General features: G+C 50.6%; 1 protein-coding gene across 14 annotated transcripts in view; it reads left to right on the top strand.

The window, feature by feature from the left end:
• NCOR2 (nuclear receptor corepressor 2) overlaps positions 1–17,926 on the top strand; it is a 222,085-nt gene that overhangs the window by 129,053 nt on the left and 75,106 nt on the right. For 6 of the 14 annotated variants that reach the window (XM_079322096.1, XM_079322090.1, XM_079322089.1 and 3 more), the window contains exons 9-12: positions 7,942–8,008; positions 12,126–12,313; positions 13,480–13,576; positions 15,561–15,739. In XM_079322096.1, the coding sequence (XP_079178222.1) occupies positions 7,942–8,008; positions 12,126–12,313; positions 13,480–13,576; positions 15,561–15,739 (531 nt within the window). The remainder of the gene's footprint in view (positions 1–7,941; positions 8,009–12,125; positions 12,314–13,479; positions 13,577–15,560; positions 15,740–17,926) is intronic. The other 8 variants (XM_079322088.1, XM_079322093.1, XM_079322087.1 and 5 more) reach the window with 3 other exon arrangements.

The raw sequence follows: 17,926 nt of genomic DNA, 5'->3' as shown, positions 1-17,926 counted from the left end.
AGACTTAGCAATCATCTAATTTGACTTATCACCTCAATACATGATTTAATCATCAGCATGTGTTTAATAACCACAGTGACTTCCTGAACATAGAAGAACTATAACAGATAATGAGAATAGCGATAATTGTGATTATTGTTGGAAATTTAAATAGTCAAACCAGAGATGAAACTTTTTATCTGCCTTGAATGAACTGATGATTGCTCTGAGCTGCCTGCAGCGTGTCTATTTTGGTACCAGCTCGGTCAGCTGGTGATAATCATCTTTAATAATCTATTAACAAAAGTTAATAATCCCTTGCTTTTCAGCGGTATGTTAATTGATCCCGGGGGTTTATAAGGGAAGAGTTCCTGTACCTTTGCTCTGGGGGATCAGTGTTTAGGGCTCTCTGTCCCCAAGGACTGCAGGGAGGAGGGTTTGCTGATGTGACCCCACTGCTTGCTGCCAGCCCTGCTCCATTCCTGCTCCACCCAAAGCTTCCTGTGCCACCCCAGCAATGCAAACATCACTCCCTGCAAAACATTCAAACCCAGAGTCACCCCCAGCCCCTGGGCTCCCACAGGCTTCAGGGGTCCCTGTCAGTTCAGGGGGTCCCTGTCAGTTCAGGGGTCTGATGACTGATCATCCCTCTTGTGTGCCCAAGGATGTGCTCTCTGCTCTGCATTTTGTGTCTCACCCCCAGCTCTGGTGGGGTGTGGAAGTCACCATCTCTTGAGGACTCTCTCTTGCCCTGAAGGACCCCACAGCCATCCCATTGCAGGTGCTGGACGTGGCAATTTTATTTTTTTTAAAGCTAATTGCTGGTGTTGTCCTTGAAAGAAGGAGTTAAAAGTAGATTCAGATACTTCACCCACTCTCCATTTCCCTGCCAATATTTGTGGGTTTGTGATCACATTTTCCTGTGATTTAAACCATTTCCTGTCCTGGGTTGCTGCCTGAAAGATGGGCACAAACAAGAGGGAGCTGAGTGCTCAGCTCAGGAGGAAAAGTGTTGTTAAGAGGTGAAACCCCACCAAAGCAGCCAGCAGAGCAGGTGTTCCCTCCATTCCTGCCTCTGTGGGCACCTGCAGGGTCATCCCCACCCCACACAGTGACAGTCCCCATGTGGCTGCAGAGGTGGCAGTGACAGAGCAAGGAGAGGCTGGAACAGGCAGCCTTGGGGTTAATGTTCACTGTGATTAATGCTGCAAAAATACGGGAAGGAAACCACACATTTTAATGAAAAGCCTCCATCTCCTCCTTCCAGAAACCTGGCAATTAGCTGCCTTCAGCTGGTTATTGGTGCCAGCAGAGCACAGTCACACATCTGGGGCAGTGAAAGGCCCCTGAGTGATCTGGGCTCCAGATGTTGGCAGGTTTTGGCCATGGGTCTGTCTTGCAGGTCCTTGGGTCTGGTCTGCACTTTGCTGCTTGTTGGTGGGTGTGCAGAGAAATTGGTGTGTCTTTCCTCCTATCTCTCCATCAGTGCTGCATATTAAAGGACATTTTGATGCTTGGGAGGCAATTAGGAAATCAAGATTTTGGTGATTATTCCAAGCAAATGATTCAGGGTTCTTTGACCAAGAGCAAAAGACTTTTCTGTTTTGACAGAGTTACACGTGGATGTTGACATCTGATCTACAACTTTTCCACAAGCTGAATTTGAAGATTTTTTTTTTTTGTCTTTTCCTTGTTATTAATATGTTTATGGCTTTCTGCTCCAGAAGAGCAGCTTCTGCTCCATAGCCTGGAGGTGTCTGTTTCCATAGAAGATGGAGTAAATCCTCAGGGTGCTGGGAGCAACCAGCCAGATGCATTAGAGCACCAGGACAGCTGCCAGGACACCACAGGTCACATTTTGCCAAGGTGTAATTGGATGCAGATTCTCCAGAACAGCCTTCACCCCATGCAGATTTAGCCATGATGAAAAAGCCTTTTGGCAGCTTGCTGGAAAATCATCTGGGTTGTGATTCTGTCCACAAATCCTCACTGCATCCTGGCTGTGTTGTGCCAAATGGAAACCACCTGAAGCTGGTTTGAAGCCTCGTGGGCACAAGGTGGCCAGGCTGTTACTGTCACAAATACCTTTTTTTTTTTTTTTTTTTTGCTGTTTTTAAACGCTTCTTAGTGTGAATTTTTTTTTATTCACAGTTGAATGTTTGCAAGTATCAGTGGGAAGGCATTTGAATATCAGAAAGGCAGGATTCCTCGATTTCTCCACAGCTATACTCTCTGCCTTGCAACACTCATTTGATTCTCCCTTCTTGTTTGCTTTGCTGTTCAGCTGGGATGAGTCACATATGCTAATAGAGCTGGCTGGGGAGTTACCAGGAGAATTTCTCCTCTTGCTAAAATGTTACTGGTCTCTTATATTCACGGAGGTTTATGGCCTGTCTCCTATTCAGTACAGTTAAAATTAATTTCATGCCCCAGTTCATTCCAGTGTTTGCAGCTTCAAAAGCTTTTAAGTCCTATTTAGCTGGCTGGCTGTGCTCTGCTCCTCGCCTGCACAGTCCCTTTGGTTCACCTGTGAGTGCAGGCTTCCAGCAAACATGGTTAATTTTGTATGCTACATCTGCTGCAGGATCCAAGGCACCCTTGAGTGGTTTGTTCCAAAGGCTTGACCTACCTTTGATGGGTCTTTTCCTCCTTTCCTTTTGAAATATCTGCATTGGAGAGAAGGGCTCTGCCACTTGCTCATCAAGAGAGAGGAGGGCAAGGTGGCATTTAGTGCCCTCATTTCAGGCATGGGTGAGCTTTGCCCCCATGGCTGGCTTGTCCCTTGCTGTTTCTCAAGGTGAGGATTTTTTGGCTTTGCAACAGCCTGAAAAGTTTCTTCAGGCTGCATCACAGCCCTGAGCACAGCTGGAAACCACTGGAGTGATTCTGCATCAGCTGAGGAGGCTGCAAAGACCCTTTTTCTACATTTTGCTGAAATACAAAATGCAGGATGTGCTGGTGCACCAGTGAAGCTCCAGTGCCTCTGGTGAAGGTCTTTATTTAGTGCTTTGCCAGCTGGTTGTACAAGGATGAGAGCTGCCCTCCCCACCCTGCCACTGAGTATTCCCCAGACTCCAGCTCAGAGATATTAACCTTCTTTCCTCCGAGTGTTTGAAAAATGACAAGATGTTGTTCACATGAGCAGGATCAATTACCTGCTGTCTGTCTGAAGAGATATTCTCCAGGGGGGCCTTGGTCTCTGGCAGGAGATTCCTGCTCGGTCAGCTGTGAGAAACAGCCCTGCAGGACTCCATCCCCCCTTTCCCAAGGCAGTCAAATTACAGTCATATTCTGTGAGACTTGTGTTTGAAAACAAAATGTGAGCTTCCCTGAGCCTTGAAAAAGCAGATAAAAAGCAAAGTGAGTAGCCCAGGGTAAGTGCATGTAAGGTGCTGTTCACAGGGTTTACATTAAGCCTCCCCTGTAAGAACTTCTCCTTGCTTTACACTGAAATTCAGGAATGTTGGGGTGACACCAGGCTGTGTCCCTTCAAGATGCTCAGAGAGGTGTTGGAAAATGTCTCTGAATGTACAACAAAAACAGATGGAGAGCTTGGTGTGGTTTGGGTTTTCTCATGTGCCCAGATCCAGCAGCAGCAGAGCTGAATGCACTGTTAATATTTGCACATCTGGGTTGCTCTCTGCAGCTGAGAGCTTCTTGGGGAGAGGGCAGGAAATCTGCAGAATCAAAATCTAAAGTCAGGATTTTCAGAGAGGTTTCAGGGCTTCTGAATCTCTTTTTGTTTTCTAAGTGCCCCACCAGAAGAGCAGAACATCTGTCTTCTGAAAATCTCAAACTGTGGCTTTCCAAATCACTTGTCACATTGGGAAATTTAAGTCATCTTTTCATTACTTGCTGTTTAGGGGATTTAGTAGCACTGGATTGCCTCTAAATTCATAGTTGAAGCCTGACATGTAACACAAATGTTCTTTCAAACCCTGTCATTACTAATGCATTCTCTTTCAGGTCTTTTTATTAGTGCTTGTAGACATTTTCCTCATTAGAAATTCACCTAGCAGCTCCCCGCTCATCCCATTCAAGGTTTTTCATCTCTTTTATTCTCTGTTGGCATGCACCAAGGCAGCAGATTACCTAGTGATGAATTCCTAAATGATGGAGACACACACTGCTACCTTCTGCTTCTTCCTCTTCCTAGTAAAAAGTCAATACTGGTTTTGGGGGGGATTATCTTGCATCACTTGGGGTTGTGCTGTCAGCTTGGGCTTCAGGGCAGGGCAGAGCTGTTTCTGGACACCTGCCTGACTCTACAACCAGAGTCAGAAACCTCAGAGGCACTGGTGGTGCCCAAAGGCTCTGGGGTAAATAACTAAAGATCTTGGCTTGGCTTTTCTTCCCCAGAAATTGTTTCTAAATATTACAAGGAGCTGCTCTGACCAGCTGGCTTTCCAGAAGGGTGCCCTGCCTTGGGGTTAGTGGGTTAGAGTGTGTTAGCAGCTGGAGCTGTGTGCTGCAGCCATTCCAGGGAATGAGAGCAGTGACCTGTGCACAGGCTGAGCTGTCCCTGCCCTGGCTGCAGGGACTCAGGGGCTGCCCAAGCTGTGCCTTGCACATGGCAGGGAGGGGACAGGGTCTCTGTGGTGTCTCTCCATCCTCCCCAGGCTGGTTTCACCTCTTGCTGTGCTCCCAGCTCTGCTGGTTTGCAGATCTCTCTCATCTCCCCGTGCTTTATTTGGCTGAGCTTCCTCAGTTTCCTGCCCTTGCCTGTGTGATCCATCTTGCAGTACAATGGCTTTGCCAGCTGCTCACTGCCTCCTTCCCGTGGCTCTTTGCAGTTTGGTCCCTACTTTGTTTGCTCTGGCTGATGAAAGACGCTCCTGTGTAATTAAACACCCCTGATTAGTTTTGCTCAAACAGCAAACTTCCTTTCATCTCCTCTTGCACCGGTGGAAGGGCTGCACAGGCTGGGCCAGGTGTGCATCAGCTCTTTGTGTCCCTTGGGAGCCTTGTCCCAGGGCTTGGCACACGTGTGCTCCCACATCCTCCACAAGGATCCTGCCAGCTCTCTCCTGTGGACCCGGGCCAAGTAACTCAAAAGTCAGAGCTACAGGTTTTCTCCTTGACTGGCTCCATTGTGAAAGGCATAAAACAAAAGCAACCTTGGGCCAAGCCTGTGAAGGTTGAAGCTCCCAGGGCTGGCTTTGCTTGGCTCAGGGTGGGAGATAGGATTCACTGGGATTTGGAGCCCTGAGAGCTGAGCTCCTGTGTGGGGCTCCCAGGGCAGGGGAGAGGAGAGGTTGCAGCTCCAGAGGGTTAGGAATGGAGATGGGCTCCATCCAACAGATGTGCTGTTGACCACAGGGATGGGGATGTGCCATCTGGCAGCCTCCAGCACCCATTTTGGGGCTCTGTGTGCATCCCAGCCTGCCCAGTGCTTGGGGACACTGCTGAGGATGAAGCAAGGAACTCTCACATCCTCCCCACCCTGTGTGCTGTCACATGCCAGCCCAGCAATACTTTAAACTGCCCACAAGAGTCACTGTTGCTTTACCTAAGGAGCACCATTCCTCCTGCCTGGCAGCTGCCTGATTTCCTCACCCTTCACTCTCCAGGTCTCCATCCCTGACCCTTCCCTCGTTCCCCAAAACACCACAGGACTCGGGCAGAGGAGGAGGAGGGAGGAAGGCTGGCACCTTGCAGGGGCAGCCTTTGCCATGTGCCACCCCAGAGTGGGTGTTTGCATGCCCTGCTGCCAGCAGCCAGCCTCCACCTTCCCCTCTTGTGCACAGGCTGTGCTCAGCTCCATGGTTTGCCCAGGGAGCACAGAGTGTGCTGGGGAGACACGTGGCCCGAATTAACCTCGCTGCAAACCGTTTCTAAGTAACAGCAGAACATGCAGCAAGATAAACTGTGAAGCCTATTTATATTTACCAAGATTGTATTAACCTTTGAAAGGTTGACCTTATGCAAAAAGAGAAAAAAAAAAAAAAAAAAGCAGCAAAACAAAACAAAAAGATAAAGTGGCAAAAACATTCAGGGCATGAGGGGGTTTGTTGTTGTTTTGATCCTTTCACTCTTTGATTACTTGAGCCTTGGTGGTGGTAAACATAGCTGGCTTTCAAGGCATTCCTGATTTTTGCAGCTGCAGAGCCATTAAGCCTTTGCCTGTATTCACATTTTCAAGGTCAGCCATGATGCACAACTCAAGGCAACCCATCAGCTGCATAAGAGCTGCTGATTTCCTGCATTTGCTCTCCTGTTTTCTAAGAACTTGTGCAGCAGATCCAGCAGCAGCGTGTCAAAGCCCTGCACTGATCCTGGATGTCCCCAGGCTGGCATGGGGAGGGCAGGGATTGATTGATTGATTGATTGATTGATTGATTGATTGATTGATTGATTGATGTATTGATTGATTGAGCTGGCCCCAAGGGACAATCCATGACTCTTTGTTGGGGACCATCCCACACATGCTCATCATTAGCACTACCCCTAAAGTTTCCTTGTGTTAGACCTTCCATTAGAATTAGGAATAAAGCAACAATGGAAATGTGTTTGTTGGGCACAGTGACCCTCCCAAGGAGCTGAACCCTTGGAAGGAAAGGTGTCTGACCCTCTGCAGGAGGGTTTGCTGCCCACTGAGGAAAGGTCACTGTGTGTGGTGGGAAGGGATGCAGGAGCCTGTGAGGAGCTGGGGCTGACAAACAAGGGCTGGAGGGACTGTGGTTCCCAGGGCAGTGCTTGCTGAGGGATGGCTGTGGTCCCTGTCAGTGCCCATGCATGCTTCAGTGGTGTAGCAAGAAGAGAGTTTAAAAAGGAAGAAATACTGATGCTTTCAGCCATGTTCTCTATTCCTAAACTTAGCCAGGGCTGCCCCCAGTTCTCTCTAAGTGAGCTGGGCCCTCTGCCCCTTCCCAAACAATCTGTGAGCTGCTGATTGTGCTGAGGGATTTACAAGGGCAGGAGGATGGCTTTTCCCTCCTGTAGCCACACAGGAGGGGAATGAGGAAGCAGCAAGGGTGTCTCTCATTCTGCTAAATCCCACAGAATATGCCTACATGAGACTGCTAAGCTCCTGATCAGTAATTACACACTGCAGCTCTGCCTTTAATCAGGATAAAAGACTTAAGGAAACTCCTTTGCCCCTGGTCTCTACCTTTTACCTAGAGATTTTATTGCTGTGAATATTAGCAACAGGAGCAACCACAGGAGCTCAGCTCTGGGGCTCATGCAGGCTCTGGGAGCTCCTGAAGCCTTTTCAGCTGTTCTGCTCCTGTGCTGCCTCTCTTTGAGCAGTTTTTTCACACTGCCTTTAGAAAGCAGAAAGAAGAAAGTGAGGGAGTGTCTGGGCAGACACTGGGGTGGTCGGGGTTGTGGTGGCTAGTTTCCCCCTTGAGGTCCTAATTCTGCACGTGGCTGAACTCTGCTGTTTGCAGCTCTGTAGGGCAGGCTCCAAGGAAGCAAGAGGTCAGGAGATAAGTGCTGCAAGCCCTGCAGTGATCCTGCCTCCTTATCAGGGCTTCAGAGCCCAGGGGTGAACATGTGTGCACTGACATCCCCATCACTGGGGTGCCCAGGGTGGGCTCTGCTCAGGGGGTGCCACCTCCTGCCTGAGCCCCCCAGCTCTTGGGCACCCACTGGGGTTTTGCAGAACAGTGTGAAATAAGTGGAGGAACAGCCTGACCCATTGACAGATGCAGAGCTGAGTGGTGCTGAGAACACAGGGAAGGTTTGCAGTGGGACTTTATTAATTTAGTTCTCAGCTTTAGTCATGGCTTACCATCAGATGTGGGTGAATTCCCAGTCTCAGAGGGTTTGTTGGTCTTTCTCTAAGCTGGCTCAGGGTCTGAGCTAAGAGCATTTGCTGTTCTCTAGTTGATGCAATTCCAAGTGGAGGTGGAAGCAGAGCTGCACACTCTTTTGGGAATGGGGAAAGCCAGGCTGTGTGTTTTAGCTGCCTCATTAATCAGATCTCATCTTTTTTTTTTTTTTTTCCTCTCTTCACAGAAACCAGGCAATGCGGAAAAAGTTAATTTTATACTTTAAGAGGAGAAATCATGCGCGCAAACAGTGGGTAAGTGATTCCCTTAGACCTTATTCTGTATGTATAACACAGTGTAATTTATTATGTGAGAAAGAAAAGGATGATTTCCAGCAGAGAGGTGCTGGTACTCTGTACTTTGCCTGTTTTATTACTGTGGAATCTCTCCTGCTTAAAATAACATGTGAAGGAGAGGTCCCTGAGCCTGCTGCAGGCAGCACCTCCCACAGAGCAGACAGTGGGGCTGGCTTAATCACAGCAGAGCCCATCATTGATCTCAGAAAGCCTGTTCACAGCATTAATGTCTATTTTGTGAGCAGCTGAGCCCTAAGAGAGGTGTGAAACAAGCTGACTCTGCTTGGTCTGAAGGCTGCTCTGCCTCCTTCCAGCTGACCACAGAGCAATGTTCTAGGAATTTGTGGTTTAAAAAAAAAAAAAAGAATTCAAGCTCTGTGCCAGTTTGTTGCCTGCAAGGGAGTTTCAGTGACCTTTAAGGACACAGGTCTTGGTTGGGTAAGGGGCAAGGCAGGGCTGGTTATGAGGCTTCAAAGGCGTTTGTTGCAAAGTCTGCAGTTTTTGGAGGAGAAAGTTCAAGTGGGTTTCACAGAATTTGTACATTTTCCATGCTGATAGTTGCAGTCATTCCTGGCAGGAGCTGGAAGGCAAAGCCAGCACAGAAGAGGAGATGCCAGAACAGCCAGTGGCTCCCACCAGGAAGGTGGATTTTGCAGGGTCTTTCAGTGATGGTGGTTCAGCCACAGGGCTTCACATTTCATGAGGAAGATGTGAACACTCAATGAGTATTTACACCCTGATTCCTTGTCTCTGTCCTGGGGCAGGCTCAGGAGCAGTGTCAGTGTCTTGTATTGGTGCAGGTTTTCTCTGTGTCTTTAAGGCTGGTTTTGGACAGAAGTGCCAAAACTGGGAGGGATTGTTGGAAAAATTCAAAATAACAAGCCTGGGAAGTGGTTTGAAGGCTGTACCTTTAAAAGCAACTTCCAACAGATACGTTTCTGAGGCACCTATCACATTATTTTGTCATTTATTTTGAATAATTATTTTCCTTTCCATGCTTTGTTATTTGCCCCAGTATTCCAAAATCCACAGACCTTGCATTCCCCAGGAATGGCTGTGTGTCCCATTTGTGCCCAAATCCTTGTTCATGTAGACTTTGCCATGATAAAGCTTCTCCCAGGGCAAAGGTTTGTAGGGTTTACAACTCCATCATGATGTGGCTCTGGGCACCTCCCCCCTGCAGCTGGTGGGAAATGGGTCAATATTCCCTTCCTCAAAAAAGGGATTGCAGAGCATCATGTGGTTTTGTTGGAAGCAGGAGGGAAGTGCCTGGGAGCTGCTTTCTGGTGGAAATGGCTGGTTACTGTGCTAAACCTGAGTGAGCTGCCATGTGTGAATATCAAGGAGCTGGGGGAGAAGGTTTAATTAGGCTGCAGGAGCACAGTTCCTAAAATACAACTTGCAGTAAAGTCGCCTGTCATGCAAAATAGGTGAATTTCTGCCAGCCAGTTTATTCAGTGTCCTTGAAAGGGGATTTTTCAGTTTAGGGAAGCATTTTGCCTATTCTACAAAATAGGCAACATACGGTTGCTGAATTTGCAAAGTGAATACATTTGCTGATTCTGTTTGCAAAATGGGTATGCTTAGCTATTTTTCTGCCTATTTTGTAGCAGACCCTATTTTTAGCAAAGCCCATCCACATGCCAGCGTTTCTTTCTGGCTCTTTTACTTTCTGGGGTATTGTTGCTGCCTGGGGCTGGCTGGAGCAGGGTCAGAGCAGGGTCAGAGCCCCATCCCAGAGGATGCACAGGATTTCCCCTGGTCAGACACAGAGGACATGGAATTGCCATCGGGGTGGTGCTGCAGAGAGGGAATGCTGAGGGGAGCTGGTCTGGGTGCCAGAGGTTTGTCTCCATCAGCCAAGGGAAGAAAAGCAGGGGGTTTGCAGAGGAGTGGGACTGGTTGCTGCTGTCACCTTGGCTCCTCTCTCCCCTGCAGAGTTCCCTGGAGCTGTGAGAGCGTGGGCTGCAGGAGGGCTGGGGCTTGGCACAGCCACAGGCTGCCTTCAGCTGCTACGGCAGCGTTACTATCCCTCCCCTTTTACACACACCTCGGGTCCCCCTGGCTCCCTCACTCACTGGGGGGATGGAGAGGCTGAGGGGCTGCTGAGCCCAGCACGGGGGCACCCTGCCAAAAACCAGCACAGATGGTTCCTCAGGGATGGACATGCTTAGGGCTGCTCAGAGGGAGCTGCAGGAGGAATAGATGCTTCTGTTCCTCCGGTGCCTGACCAGGAGCTTCTCCTGGTGCTGGAGCTGTGATGATCTGAGGAGTTTGCAGTGCTGTAAGGGGGCTCTGATCTTGGCTTTTGAAGCATCCCAGCTGGAGCAAAAAGCACTGGATGGAGATGGTGCAGCCCAGCCCAGCTGCAGTGGGGTTTGAAGTTTGGCTGGTGGGGAGTTAAGGAAATGCTCAGCTGGTCCATTATGGAGCAGAGCTCTGGAGGGCAGAGCTGTGCAGGGGGAAACTTTGGTGCTGCTGCCAGGCTGTGAGTGCTGGGGAATCAGCAGCGTGACATTGATGTTGCTTTTTCCATCTTCAAATGCCAGTTCCTTAAAAGAGGAATTCTGGATAAAGCTCTCATGGAGTTGTTCCCAGGAGTGGAAGAAAAGGGGGAAAAGAGGGACCCTGCTGGCTGTGAAGCAGCCAGGGCAGTGCCAGGTGGCTCTGCTGGGGTGGTGACAATGAGGGACCCAGCACTGGCTCATTCCCAGTGGGAATTACAAACCTTTGGGAGCCTCAGGGTTTCTCAGAGACTGAGCTCTCGTGCTGGGCTCTCTCCTGGCCGTGCCACAGGCTGGCAGCACCAGGCACCAGTTTCATCAACCTATGGGTATTTTTAGCTTCTTCCCAAATGTGATGCTCTGAAAGCAGGAGGATGTAGCAGATTTGCTGGCAGGGTGGGAGCTCTGGTTTTCAGGGGGCTGATGGCATTGCTTTGGGAGAGGTGCAAATGCAGCAGCTGTGATTTTGCCAAGCTGCCACAGGCTGTTGGTGTTACCTGTAGCTCCTCACCCAAAGTGTGAGATACCCCATGTGGGCTTTTAGGGCATTGTAATGTCTGTTCTCCTTCCTTGTTTTTATCTTGTGGCTGTTTCCTTCAGCTCCTGATGAAACTCAAGCCCCTCCTGTGCATCCATGCAAGGCAGGACAGTCTCTGGCACCAGGCATGCAAGTGGGAATTGATTTATTTGCAGGGGAGTGTTAATCTGGCTCAGCTCTAGGACTTGAGATACTCTTATCTGCTTCACATTATTGTTGAGATGCCTCCAAAAGGCCAAGGAGATCAAAGATGTGTTGCTGTTCTTGGATTATTGCCAGGTCCAGGATGGACAAACCAAACCCGTGTGACATGGGCTGCAGGTTGCTGTGTATTTCTAGTGGGTTGAGAGTTTTTTACCTCTTCTAATTTTTCTTTGTGGCTAAGAGCAAATGGGGCAAGAACAAAGCATATCTGGGAAATCCTGCAGCCTCAGACTTCTGGTCATAGGGTGGTGGTGGCAAGAGATGAGTTTTTCTTAGAAATCTGGATTCCCTGTGTGTCTGTTGTGGTGCTGAGTGTGCTGGTGCTGAGCCACCCTTTCTGGAAAGCAGGGTCAGGGTCAGGAGTGACCTGGGGTTTGCCATTAGAGCAACATCTGCTTTCACTTCCTGATTTGGGGCTTAGAAGGCATTTGTCTGACACAAACTGAAACCCTAAAACCCCTCTGGTCCCCCTGCTGCTATCAACTGAGGCTGAGCATCATCTCTGATGGTGTTCCCTTCCCAGCACGGGGCCTTTGGCTGCTGAATCGAGCACCCAGAGGATGCTCAGGCAGATGTGAGGGGTGAGCCAAGCCACTCTGGGTAAGAGCCCTGCTTCCACCAAACATGGATCTGAAGGAAGGAGCCTGAGGGTACCTGATGACCTGATTAGAGAATTCACCCTCGGGTCAATCCCAGGCCCTGGAGCGTGTCCACATCCTAATAAATGGCATTTCTTTGAGGAACATGACTCAGGCAGAACCTGAGCAGCCCTGGAGGCGCTGCCCTTGGCAGGCCCATCCCCGAGCTCCCTGTCCCTCTGCCCTTGCAGGAGCAGAAGTTCTGCCAGCGCTACGACCAGCTGATGGAGGCCTGGGAGAAGAAAGTGGAGCGCATTGAGAACAACCCGCGGCGGCGCGCCAAGGAGAGCAAAGTGCGCGAGTACTATGAGAAACAGTTCCCCGAGATCCGCAAGCAGCGCGAGCTGCAGGAGCGCATGCAGAGGTTAGAGGAGAAGCGGTACGCAGGGGCTGGGCTGCTGCCACTCAGCCTTTCTTTTTCTTCTCTGGGGGGTGTGGGGTTTGCTGGGGTGGCTCTCGGTGCCTTTGCTCCCTCTCTGATCCCAGCCAGCAGATGTGAACCAGCAGACACGAGTCTTGCTGCTTTTGTTCTCAGAGTGGTTCGGCACAGAGGCAGAAGGAGCAGAAATGTCAGGAATGTGACTGCCTGTCTCACCTCGCCTGCTGATCTCTCCCATCAGAGCCAGGCTAGCTCCCTTGTGCCCCACAGCCTTACTGGTGTGCCCAGATTAAGATGTACAAAACTTGCAGGTGCATTTGGTCATGTTGATGATTTAGTACATGCACGTGCTTTGGTGGGAGCAGAAACATCTGCAGAGGTTATTGGAATGACCACAGACAATACGAAGGGAGTGAAATTTCATCACTGGAAGGGATGTCCCCTGTCTCTCCCACCCCTTGTCCATTTTCCTCTCCTCATTGGAAGTGCAATTGAGGTCATGTTGTTTTCTGCCAGGAGGAGACACGACTTCATGATCTCCACCCTTTTTGCTGAAAACTCCCTGTCCTTCCCATTTCAGCCCTGGCATCTTGCCTGGGGTCACCTGATAGCAGAAAACCTAAACCCTTCTGCCAGCATTCCATCCTTGTGCCCCACTAACAGCTGGGTGGGTCCAAACTTCCTAACTGATGTTTTTTTGTCTGAAAGAGAAAGGGAGAAATGGCACTGAGAAATGTTTGAATTTTTTACCTGCTTAATAAGAAAAGTTGTAAGAAGTGTGGCTGCTACTCTAAGGGAAGGATATCAGTGGATGGGTTTGATTTAAAACTTGCCACAGCATTTGCAAACCAGATATGGTGGCTCAGTGCTAACACCAACACCTTTGTGCCACTGCTGTGGTGGGGTGAACAAAAGAAAATGTGGGGGAGAGTGTGGCTGGGCTTGAAATGTCCTTGTGTTCTAGCAGGCCAGGAAGTTGACGCAGGTAAGGAAAGTGGTTTTGAGGCTCTTGACCTGCGAGCCCTAAACACAGCCACCATTCCCACAGTGTGGGAGGGGGTGGCCTGGGTGGAACACGGGGATGTGGCTGTTAGGGAGGTCAGAATGGTCTTTGCTGCTTCTGGAATGGAGCATCAGTGCCTGAGAGTGTGGCTGCCCTTTCCCAGCAGGGTAGGACAGAGGGGCAGTGGCGGGCTCTCCATGTCGGCCGCACGCAGCGAGCACGAGGTGTCCGAAATCATCGACGGCCTCTCCGAGCAGGAGGTGAGACCAGCTGCTCCTTTCTCCTCCCCTTCACCCCTCACCCTGCCTGCTCTGAGGGAACCAAGACTGCCAGGTCACACAGTGAAATCTTATGCCAAATCCCACTAACTTTAGGTCCTGCTGAGGTTGGGGAGGTTGCCATGATGCCAAACGCACTTTGTGGACAGGATGTAAAGTCAGAGGTTTATTTAATACTCATCAGCATCTGCTCAGCCATGTGAGAGGTGTAATAGAGCCATGCAGTGATTCTGCCAGAGCAAAACACAGAGCTGGTGGCAGTAGGTTGGGTTTATTAGCATTTGGCTCTCTTAGGGACCTGAAACCCCAGCGTGCTGCTCATCCTGGGTATCACCTCCTGGAAAGGGAAGGGAAGGGAAGGGAAGGGAAGGGAAGGGAAGGGAAGGGAAGGGAAGGGAAGGGAAGGGAAGGGAAGGGAAGGGAAGGGAAGGGAAGGGAAGGGAAGGGAAGGAAGGGAAGGGAAGGGAAGGGAAGGGAAGGGAAGGGAAGGGAGCCAGCACCCAGACTGCTGGGTGGAGGGGTTTTTCTGTTTCGTTTTGTTTTGAATGGGTTGTGTGGCTTGACACAGGGGAATCCTATGGAATGAATGGTTTGTACACGAGCCAGTTGGCCCACATGTTCTGGGAGTGCTCCATTCATCTTGAAACATCCCCATGACCTCGGCTTCGTTTGGATCTGGTTTCACAAGGGTTCCACTCTTGGCACAGAGACGAGCTGCAGTGAATGGATCATGTTTGGGAGGGCAGAGCAGCCATTGCCCAGCAATAGCTGGGATATTTGCTGCCTGTGAGCCATGGCTGATCCCTCTCTGGGATCCCAGGCACTTTGCTCTTAGCCAGTTAAGGTGACAACGTGAAGGACACAGATCTTGGAAGCAAAGGGAAATTTCACAGCCCTGCAGAGGTGCTGGCCAAGTGGAGTGTTAGCTGATCCATCCCCCTGCACAGTGTGCTGCTAAACTCCACCCTGAACACTGCCTGCTGAGCCCCAAATCTGCTTTGCTTGTCTCAGAGGAGACCTTAAGAGCTTCCAGCTCTTCCACAGCGTTGGAAGGAGCAGGAAGGTGAGAGCTGGGGAAGGGCTGGCCATTACTGTTCTCCCAGGAACCAGCATCTGGCTGTAAATTAAAACAACAGCACTTGAGACCTGGCCTTCCTGGGTCAAGGGTTGGAGTTTGAGCAATGAAATCCAGGTGGCAGGGAGGACTCAGACTGATGTTGCAATTGAGAGGGGGTGGCCAGAGCATCCCTTCATCCCCACAGGGTGGACTGTGCTAGAGGATCACCAGCAGCTCAGCCAAAGGGACAGTCCCACCATTTGAGCAGAAGACAGCACAAATGAGACATCACATTGGCCTCTCTGTTGCAAATAGCCAAGGAAACCAGTGTACCCAGTCTGTCCTGTCCTGCTGTGCAGCTGGGGCTGTGGATGAACTTTGTGCTCCATAGGATGGAGTAAAGGCATCAGATTATGTCCCAAGGTGTTGCAATAAGGAGTGACAGCCTGTTTCAGTGCCATTTGAAACCTCCTGGAACAATTCAGGATTCCTGTGGAAGGGAAACATGATGTCTGGCTCTGCCCACCCTTTCAGGAAGCTTTGCAAAGCTGGATCACTTCCCTCACAACTGGGATAGGGGCTGAACCTCCATGTGGCTTTGGGAGAGGGTCAGCATTCCCTGTGCCACCACTGCTTTGACTGGTTTCTCATCATGGTCAGGAGCTGTTTCACTTAATTCAGACATTTCCACACAGGATCTTGAAGCCTTTTACTCCAAAATGAAAGATTAATTATTTCCTGGCTGCCAGCGATAGCCTCTTGCAGCCTTTAATTTACAATTACTCCAGCAATAAAGCTGTCTAGTGCTTTCATTCGAATTCCCCCGTTCCTCTGCCTGTCCTTTTCCTCTCCAACATCTGTCCCTGCAGTCCCTGGTGCTGACCAGCTGTTCCCTGTGCTTTCCCCAAGAACCTGGAGAAGCAGATGCGGCAGCTGGCCGTCATCCCGCCCATGCTGTACGACGCCGACCAGCAGCGCATCAAATTCATCAACATGAACGGCCTCATGGACGACCCCATGAAGGTCTACAAGGACCGGCAGGTGATGAACATGTGGAGTGAGCAGGAGAAGGAAACCTTCCGGGAAAAGTGAGTGCAGCCCCCGGGCAGTGTGGGCAGGGTCAGGGCGGGGCTGCAGCTGGAGCCCGGCACAGCCAGGGGGGAATTCCCAGTGCTTGGCTTGTCCCCCATGGGAACATCCAGGTCGTGGTGCTTCTGCACACAAACTTCAGGCCTTCTGTGTGGTTGGGGTGTTCCTGTCCCTGTGCTGGGCTCGTGGCAGGGGGAGAACAGGAAGTTTTTCAGCTTTTGTGTTCTCTGTTGTATCGGCCAGTTTAAAGGAGCCCAACGCTCCATGGATTTCCTTTCTGGATTTTCATGCTGTCCTTTGGGCACTGTCTGTCCAGGGCATTTTTGGGGCTCATGCAGACCCCCTCAGGCTGCAGCTTCCAGCTGGTGCCTGTCCCTCAGTGCTCCATCCTGCAGTCTGCAGGATTTGCCACCAGCTGCTGTTTCCATGGATGCATTCCCACATCAGCCACGTGCAGGCTCTGGCTGTGGTGCTTCCTCCTGTTTGCAAGCAGTGCTTGAGAACAGCTTGGCTCTATCCAGTGAGATCACTTGGGGAGTCACTGATTCCTTCCCTGGGTAGCACTGTGCTGTCAGCCAAGATGTGGCTGCTCAGCTCCAGATTCCCCTGTATCCCAGCAGGGACCAGGTGTGTTTGCATGGAGCATCCTTGGTGCCCCCAGTGTGCTCTGAGTGTCTGTGAAAACAGAGCTGGAGTTCAGCTTCCAGTGGGATGAGCTCTGCTCTGGGCTGAGGGACATGGAGGTACAAGGATGCTCCAGGACCACTTTGTCCTGAGCAGCAGCACCACTTGGTCTGGCCTCTGGACAGTCAGGGGTGGCTCCATGGGTTACCATGGCCAGCCTTGCTGGATCCTCCCTGTGTCCAGGATCCCTCCTCCTCCCCCTGCTCATCAGGACTCCTGTTTGCAGCTGAAATAATTAATTGCCAAGATGGCCCAAAAAAGAACAAAACAAGCAAGCTGGCTCCAAGCCTTTGATAGAGGAGAATCCTCATTGCTAATTAGCCTTAAAATGTGCCACTCCAAACAGCAAGGCTTGCCACAAATGACGCAGAGGCCAATTATTTGGTCTTTAATGGCAGGGCTGAGCCTGGCTAATGGGGCTGGAAGAACCCACACCCAGTGTGTGCATCCTGCAGTGCTCACTGCATTCTGTGTCATCACTGTGGGTGATGCAGAGCTCGAGGCACAAACACAGCAGGGTTTCAGGGCTCTCACCAAGCTCATTTTGGGAGGTTGGTACTCAGGAGTGAGGTGAGGAGGGTGCAGAGTCCTGCCCCAGCTCTCCCCCAGCCCAGCTGCCTGCTGTGCTGCAGTTTCTGCACTGGGCTTTTAAGGTGAACAGGAGTTGTGTCATCCATGATTGTGACCTGCAGCTGGCCTCCTCCTGAGACCAGGAAAACCTGGTTCAACCTTTTGTTCAGCCCAGTTGGCAGAAACTCTTGGAGTAAACAGGCAGGCACTGCAAGGCTGACAAGCTCCAGGTCTGAACTCTTATAGCTGTCAGAACATAACCACGAGGGAGAACCTGATTTGATTTGCTTCTGGGCAGGATTTCAGGTCTCTGTTGAGAGCCCATTGCTGGCCTACTCCCAGGGAAGCTGTGGTTTGCTGGTGAAGGAGCAGGGTGCTACTCAGGCATCAAGGCTGTGTTGTGCTGGGCAGTGTGAGAATGCAGCATCCATCTCTCATTGTGGGGAGATGGGCTGGCCCATGAAAAGAGTGGATTGTTTTCTGCATTGCCCCTGACAGTGGGTTAGCACCATTGATAGCAGAGCCTTGAAAACCCTGTCCCGTGGTCAGCCCTGGCTTTGTGCTGTGTGCAGAGTGAGGAGCCAGCTCTGGCTCTGTGCCCTCATCCCAGGCTGTCTAAGCAGCCTGTCTGGTTGGCTTTTGTCCTTTGGGTTTTTGTCCCCCCCCCCCCCCCCAGCACTTCTGGTTTCTTTTTTGTTCTGTGATCATCACTGGTGACAGGGATCTTGCAGTGCCACCTGAACCATGTGGGAGTTCTGCATCAAGAACAGCATCAACGTGGGTGACAGCACCCATGTCCTGCTGGAGTTTGTCAGGCCCTTGCTGAGTTGAGCTCAGTGCCTTAAATCCCAGTTTGGCATTGGGACAAAGCAGCAAAAGCAGGAGAGAGCTCAGCCAGGTGCCCCAGGGGAATCACTGGCAGGGCTGGAGAC

The sequence above is a fragment of the Erithacus rubecula genome, assembly GCF_903797595.1.
Source record: "Erithacus rubecula genome assembly, chromosome: 19".
Taxonomy (NCBI): Eukaryota; Metazoa; Chordata; class Aves; order Passeriformes; family Muscicapidae; genus Erithacus; species Erithacus rubecula.
The sequence above is the reverse complement of the archived record's forward strand: the minus strand, read 5'-3'. Positions and strand labels throughout refer to the sequence as shown.